This window comes from Papilio xuthus, unplaced genomic scaffold (genome assembly GCF_000836235.2).
Source record: "Papilio xuthus unplaced genomic scaffold, Pxut_1.1 DF826115.1, whole genome shotgun sequence".
Lineage (NCBI taxonomy): Eukaryota > Metazoa > Arthropoda > Insecta > Lepidoptera > Papilionidae > Papilio > Papilio xuthus.
In genome coordinates, this window is record NW_013532534.1 from 3876140 (window position 1) to 3884414 (window position 8275).

Here is an 8275-nt window from a genome sequence, read left to right on the forward strand (position 1 = left end):
ATATCTTATATCATCAGCTCACTCACTATACATCCCCACTGAGGGGCACGGAACCTACCCTATATTACGGGTAACTAGGCCATAATCAAGCACGCTGGCCCAATGCGGGTTGGTTGACTTCACACATATCTTTGAATTTCTTCTCAGATATGTGCAGGTTGCATCACGATGTTTTCTTTCACCGTAAGAACGTCGGATACATACATATGTATATTGAAAATAGAAAAACACATTAGTACATGGCGGGATTCGAACCTAGGACCTGCAGATTGCAAGTCAAGTGCTTAAACCCCTGAGCCACCGACGCTCTTAATATCTTACTAATATTATAAATGCGAATGTTTGGATAGATGGATATTTATTAGAAGGTACGTTTAGAACGGCTGCATGGATCTCGTCGAAATTTGGCATACATGTAGAAAGGAAGAACACTAATATTTTTTTTTAATTCCGCTGACAGACTTGTTACAGCTAGTTTAATCCGTAATTAGATATATTTAGTAACGGTTCCAACAAAACTTGTTGTTAAATTAAAAAACGATTACAACAAAACTGTACCTTTGTGACGCACTTCAGAAGAATTCGAGTCAAATGACAGTCTAATTAGTCAAATCATATTTATTGGCTTACATACAATACCACGTGAAAACATACCAACGAAATTATTAAAATAGCAGACATCCAAAATTGCAAAAAAATTGAAATACGTATTATCATCTCACTTTTTATTATTATTATAAATGAGAATGTTTGAACGGATGGATGTTTGTTAGAAGATATATCCAGAACGGCTGCATGGACACGCTGAAAATTGGCATAGATGTAGAACATAGTCTGGAACAACACATAGGCTACTATTATAATTAAGGTTTTTTTTTATTTGCGCGAACGGAGTAGCCGGCGATAGCTAGTTACATATTGATCATGAGTATATAATGAAACGAAAAATTGTACCCCTTTTTTAAAATATTTCGCCAACGATCAAAATTGAAAGACACAGTCAAAGTTAATGTGGAAAGAATGAGAAGAAGTACACAAAACTATGTTTTTTTTTACCTTTATACAGCATTTCGACCAATGACCACTGGTATCATTAGTTACTTGAACGAATTATGAAAATGAGTAATTTGAAACGAATTAAAACGTTAACGATCGCTTCGCCTTAATAACCTAAAGTAAACAACTCGCATAATATATAAAAAGAATAGTTATGCAAACAGCATATCGTATTACAGTAAAGCACGGGTCGGCAGAACGCGGAGGTGGTTGTCCCTTGATGTCCGAACATTTAAAGGTAATTAAAAAAATATCTCCATTTTTTTTGTATCGAAAAAGTACTCAGAATTTTTTTTCTTAAACGAGAAATCGATATTAATTTTAAAGATTTTAATGGAAAGTACTAGAATATTGGACATAAAATCACGGGATACTGAACCTTATTTTTTTTAATAATAGGTTTATTTGAAACAAAACAAAATTACATTATTCTTTAACTTTAATTTTATTTAATAATTTTTGCAGAATATTGTAAATAATTTATTAGAAATTGTCGATATTAAAGCTTACTTTTTATTTAGGCTTATAAGTAACAAAGGACCAAACTTACTTATTCAAGGTCAAATAGAATTATCGATTTTTCCAAACGACACAACACAAAGAATAACCGTGTCTATATAACTATACACTACAGTCAATTTTCACTTGTATTTCATTGTTTTTTTCTCTAACACACGTAAAAAGTTTTAAAAACTAACAACATCCAAGCTCTAAGCATAACATATTGTCTTTTCAGTAGGATGACGGTAGTAGAAGATATACCGACGGACCCCAGTACGTCAACACGGCTGATTATCTACCCATTAGTACTGGTGGCCACAGTACTCTGGATTCTATATAGATGGCAAACACAATCCAAGCTGTATAAACTAGGCAATAAGTTGCCCGGACCTTCCACAGTACCACTATTTGGCAATGCTTTATTGGCGTTAGGGAAGAAACCCGATGGTATTTTTATAATTTTATTTTTTATCTATACTTAAATTCGTGAAAAGAAATTGTTCAAAGAATTTGACAAAGTTAATGTGAAGAAAAGTGCAAATATATTTTTTATTGAAATAAAATAAAACATCTCTATGATTATGTATTATGGTCGGACTTCAATCAAAGGGCGACCACTAATTACAATAAATCTTATTAATATTATAAATGCGATGGTTTGGATGGATGGATGGAAGGATGTTTGTTCGAAAGTATCTCTTGAACGACTCAACGAATCTTGATAAAATTTAGCACATATTTAGAAAATAGTCTGGAAGAACTATTAACTTTTTTTTTTAAATACGGGCGAACAGATTCACTTGCCACAACTAGGAAACAATGAAAATACGGGATTAGCAGACTGGTTGACAATCACAGTACTTCTCCAACTTTTTAGGACGCTGCTGCCCGTCCTCAGGTTATATGGACGCAGTCTAACGACAATTATAACCGAATCATATAAAAATATACTAATGATGTATATAAAAAATCCAAAAATTACTGTCCATTTATTAAATTTTAAAATATTTTACATTAATAGTTCACCCAAAAATAGTTTCTAATTTGATTAACATTGACAACTTTTTAAATAATGACCCATCCACAGAGTTGGTTACTTTGGCATTGGACTACGTTGAAAAGTACGGGACGGTGGTCCGAGGATGGCTCGGCTCACAGCTGGTTGTTTTTCTCTGCGATGCCGACGACGCTGAGGTCATATTAAACAGCCAGGAACACATCGACAAGGCGTCGGAGTACAGATTCTTCAAGCCTTGGCTTGGTGAAGGACTCTTAATAAGTTCAGGTAAGCAAATCACATCTTAATCAATCACAGTGGTAGAGACCGCAGCTATATTTGTTGCCGAAAAGTTAGTTAGTAAATAATAAAATCCAAAATCGTGGACTTTCTAAGTATTATTAACGACTGTGGTGTCTTATCCTTTTCCAATATGGAAGGTAAAAAAAGTGGAAGCGAATCCAATGTACAACTTTCGGTATACGAATTAAAAAAATTGTTTGATTCGACAAAGGATGAGACGCTTAAGTAAAATATTCTGTGCGTATTCTCCTCCGTCAAATATATTAAACAACGCATCTGCAATTGAGAATGTCTATGGGCAGCGCGCTCGCTTGTTTGCCACCTTATAATATAAAAAACACAAATTTTATTTTTAAAAAATAAGTTATTTTCTAGGAGAAAAATGGCGGTCACATCGTAAAATGATTGCACCAACATTTCACATAAACATATTGAAATCCTTCATCAGCGTGTTCAATCAGAACAGCAAGAACGTGGTGGACAAAATGAAAAGCGAAACAGGAAAAGTATTTGACGTACACGACTACATGAGCGGAGTAACGGTTGATATTTTACTTGGTAAGCATCCAATCCCTTCCTTATCTTCATCATCAGTTTACTATACATCCTCACTGAGGGCCTCTGAGCCTACCCTAAGTTAGGGGTGAAAAGGCCAAAGTCAACCACGCTGGCCCATATATTTTATTGAGAGGGTCATAGTAGAAAGATCTTTGATGAAACATAAGTGTAATTTTTTTTATAATTTACATTTCAAACTAATTGCACAATTTTACTATTGTAGAAATATAAATGTAAAATGCTAATAGCCGTATTTGCCGAAAAACAACATAGTTACTTCAATTAATATTAATCAGGTTATAGGGTAAACCGGTAGTTATTCAAAACTCACGGTCTTGCATATACAATTGAATATTATTAACTTATAACCTCTGTCTATGTATCTATGTATGGATGTTAATTTGTTATCTCTAATACAATAATATAGACTAACTATTATATAATACATCACACGCGATGATTTGATCCATCCAAGTGTGGGACTTTGAAAGACACGCAGGACACAAAAATGAGAAAATAATTATCTACATGGTAACGCTTTGTGAAGTTAGGAAGCAAGCAACAAAATTAAAATCTTTTATTTCATTTAAGTTTTGCCAAAATTACCATAGATACTGTTATTACAGAGACTGCTATGGGTATCACAAAAGAAACACAAGACGAATCTGGATTTGATTACGCCATGGCTGTTATGAAGTAGGTTTACATTATTTAAATATAATTTTACACATTTTACCAAACTCTCCGTATGTTATATAAGTTGCTAATTTTTATCGAATTCTAGAGCCTTTCCAAAACAATTTAGTACATCACTTTTGAGCTTAGTTCAAGAAAAAGTGTTATAATGTTCTATGGCAAATTCATACAATTTTTTAATATAATCATGAAATAATTACTTTCAGAATGTGTGACATCATTCATCAGAGACATTATAAATTCTGGATGCGTTTCGACGCCATATTTAAATTTACGAAATTCTTCGAAAAACAAAAACAGCTGTTAAATATTATTCACGGTTTAACGAACAAGGTAAACATTTGTTTATAGATGAATATTAAAAAGTTATATTAAAGTAAAAAGTTTGATGTAATTATTTTTTTAAATCGCAGGTCATTAAAAACAAAAAGGATAAATATATAGAAAATAAAGCTAAAGGTATAATTCCACCTACACTCGAAGAGATTACACAAAACAAAGTAACAAGTGACTCAGGATTAGCAAATGCTAAAACACTAGGAGACACCGTTTTCAAAGGATATAGAGATGATTTAGACGACAATGATGACAATGACGTGGGTCAGTATTAAATAGCTTGGACTAATATTATAAATGTTAATGTTTAGATGGATGGATGGATATTTGTTTGAAGGTATGGAGATACGGCTTCAATGTCGATGAAAGTTGATACAGAGATGGAGCATAGTCATGAAGAACCCATACTTATTTAGTTTTTTTCACAGGTGAGAAGAAACGTTTAGCCTTCTTAGATCTGATGATTGAATCAGCTCAAAATGGTACCAATGATATAACGGACTTTGAAATCAAAGAGGAGGTGGATACGATCATGTTTGAGGTATGTATCTTAATTATAACTTGTTATCTTTAAGAATTCTAATTTTATATCAATACTTAAATTAGCAATTAAATTTGCATTAAGAAATATAATTTACTCACAATAATCATCTAACAATACTTATGTGATCTACATCTTGCAGGAAGTTTTAAGTTTTAGTTAGCAAAATTTTACATTTATACCTAAATTCATACATGGCTTACGTTCAATAATTTTATATTAATCCCTGTTAAATACAATACAGGATGAATTCTTCTTCTTCTAGTGCCTCTTCAGTCTTGAAGGTTGGCCACTAACTTGGAATATTTGGTTCTGTCATGTGCAAGGCCAAACAGTTTCTCCGCTGACCTGATCCCCGTCCACTCCCTAACATTATGTAGCCAAGACTTTTTCCTACGTCCAGCGCGTCTCTTGCCTTCCATCTTGCCCATCATTGTCAGCTGAAGTAACGTGTAACTGTCATGCCGCAGTACATGACCTAAGTATTCCACTTTACAAGAATACAAGGTACTCGTATTAATTACAGGGCCACGACACGACTGCTGCGGGCTCTAGTTTCGTATTGTGTCTCCTTGGAGTGCACCAGAAAATTCAGGAGAGAGTCTACAATGAGCTGTACGAAATATTTGGCGACTCGGATCGACCAGCGACCTTCGAAGACACGCTGCAAATGAAATATCTGGAACGCGTCATTTTCGAATCTCTACGGATGTATCCACCTGTACCGATTATCGCTAGAAAATTAAAGAGGGACGTTAAAATAGGTAACACCAGTATTTTTGTTTCAATCGATAATCAAATGCCTCAGTATTACATAATTTTGCAATGGCAATTTTAGGCATTATTAGTTAGAATCTTTTGGCGCGAATGGCGCGCTTTCGTTACCAAGTCAATTGTCAGATTGATTAGTGAGGGGACATAAGCGTTGATATTTTAATAAGGCTAGTGTTGCGCCGATGCACCGGCTCAGTGTTGGATTTTCTTCCTAACAGTTTAAGCATAAAAAATTGGAAACATATTTTATTGTCTTCATTACAATATACTTTCTATAGGATATATTACTTACTCTTAATGAAGTTTACTGATTTTTCTCAAACTATAGTACTTTTCGTGGAAAGAAATAAGTAGATGTAACTTGTGATATACCAATGCCAAGATTAAAAGTCTAAGTAACCTATAATATGTGTGATTACTAGCTTGCCATGACACAATGACACAAATGCGTTTTTATATCCTATATTTCAGCTACAAACAACTACCTTCTGCCCGCTGGTGCAACAGTTGTCATCGGTACTTACAAAATCCATCGCAACCCCAAATACTATAAGAAGCCGGATGTTTTCGATCCTGATAACTTCTTACCAGAAAATACCCAGAACAGGCACTACTATAGCTACATACCATTCAGTGCTGGACCGAGAAGTTGCGTTGGTAAGTTATTTAAATTGTATTAGCAACAATAACATACTTCCCGAATAGAATGCATCGACTGATGAAATGCGACGACCTCACAGAAGATAGGTATGAAGTAAAAATTTCTAACACGGAAAAGAAACATTTTTCTGCAATAAAATAGGCAGTGGTCATCTAATCGGGTGACCTGCTAGCTCGTTAACCACTTTTTAATACTACATATTGCCAATTAGGGCAGGTATAAACAGATACCTGACTTACAATTTTGTCACATTTCATGCGTGTCACAACACCTAATGACTTTTAGGAACCTCTCTAAAAACCACACCCTGTGTATCTTTATTTCTTTGTTTGTGTTTTACAACAGTGTTCTAACAAAATCTTCACCGGATGCATGTCAACGTAGTGTTTTGTTTTCATTCTTTGTTAATAGAATCGTTTAACAGAGAATGGTTAATTAAGTTGAAACAATTTAAAATAATACGCCTATTAATTACAATGATACGCATCCATTAGATTCCCTTTACTATCGCTTTCGTTTTATTTACATAGAAAAATAATTCTTTACGAACTGGCCATTGCTATCTTGATTCACATCTTACGTGATACGCATCAAAAGTTTAACCGATAAAGTACCCAAGAATTCACGCCAACCGCGTCGGCCCCAGACAATTATATAGACACGCGTTCCACGACAGCAAAACTAAAATATATAAGAAATAGCTGACTATATTATAATCACGTTTTTTTATTCAAACTTGATAAACATGTTTTTCGTAATTTTTTTGAGCCCATACAGAGTACGGTGACCCATAGCAATTAAATATACCCTAAAATATTTTTTTTACTTTTCAGGTCGTAAGTACGCCATTTTGAAACTGAAAATACTACTTTCAACTATATTAAGAAACTATAAAATGGTTTCTGACATCACTGAAGATCAATACAGGCTCCAAGCTGACATTATATTGAAACGTACCGACGGATTTAGGGTACAGATCGAGCCGCGGCAGAGAGTACCATTCATAGGATAGTAACATTCCTTATTAAATTTAACAATTATTACCAGTACATCAAATAATCATTATATAAATTGTGCTAACATTTGCTTCATATACATATTAATGTAGTATATGGTATTACTTTAGTACTTTAAATGTTTATTAAATTACAATTTATTATTTATAAAACATGATTAAACAATGTCATATTGGTGAAGTAAGGTTTGAGACGTACTGTATATTATTGTAAGTTTTTTTATCATCAAAAATATTATTAAATATGCTAATTGTATGTTAAAATAATAAAAAAAAACATAAACGATTGTGTATTACAACTTTATATCCTTTATGGAATTGAAAACTCTTATCTAGCAGGGTGAAAATAAGCAAATTCATCGGTTATCTATATTTGAGTATAGTCTGACCAGAAACATAGCATCCCTCTCCACAATCAACTTTGATATTGCAATTATTATGTTATTCCAAATGAAATCCAGACTATTTAAGACTTATTCTAATTTCTTTACTTATGTTTTTTTTCTCTGCGGCTACGTTTAATAAACGATTAAAATAAAGCATATTGTTAACTCGGCGACGCATTTATGTTTTAAATGAAATTGCTGTTGCCATTACAAGAAAATTATTGCTTAGGTTTTCCGCAACATGGCGAGTTCTTCTATTTTTCTGGACACGCTATAATATATTTTGAAAGCTTGTATATTTCTAGAGGCATTTAAAAGTTTTTTTCATGTAAAGCTTATCTTTTAGGAAAGCAAATCTTTGGAGTAATCTTTTAAAAAATTTTGTATACTCACGGGTAAGCCAAGTACCTCAGGTTGTTCAGAAATCCGATACAGTTTGGATACTACTGCT

General features: G+C 33.3%; 1 protein-coding gene across 1 annotated transcript; it reads left to right on the plus strand.

Annotated features, from left to right (window-relative positions):
* Window positions 1-1199: 1199 nt before the first annotated feature.
* On the plus strand, window positions 1200-7994 carry LOC106123444 (cytochrome P450 4g15-like). The gene is made up of 11 exons (XM_013319777.1): window positions 1200-1294; window positions 1793-2004; window positions 2645-2842; window positions 3233-3415; window positions 4042-4111; window positions 4318-4444; window positions 4525-4711; window positions 4876-4988; window positions 5515-5752; window positions 6234-6419; window positions 7257-7994. The coding sequence occupies exons 2-11, from the start codon at window positions 1797-1799 to the stop codon at window positions 7433-7435; spliced, it is 1689 nt and encodes a 562-aa protein (XP_013175231.1). The 5' UTR covers window positions 1200-1294; window positions 1793-1796; the 3' UTR covers window positions 7436-7994.
* Window positions 7995-8275: the final 281 nt, after the last annotated feature.

What these genes read in the sequence shown, in the direction of transcription:
- LOC106123444 (XM_013319777.1), top strand. Translation starts at nt 1,797, where the DNA reads ATGACGGTAGTAGAAGATATACCGACGGACCCCAGTACGTCAACACGG. An exon ending in AAAGAGGGACGTTAAAATAG is followed by an intron (nt 5,753 to 6,233) that starts GTAACACCAGTA and finishes CCTATATTTCAG; the next exon opens with CTACAAACAACTACCTTCTG. An exon ending in TGGACCGAGAAGTTGCGTTG is followed by an intron (nt 6,420 to 7,256) that starts GTAAGTTATTTA and finishes TTTACTTTTCAG; the next exon opens with GTCGTAAGTACGCCATTTTG.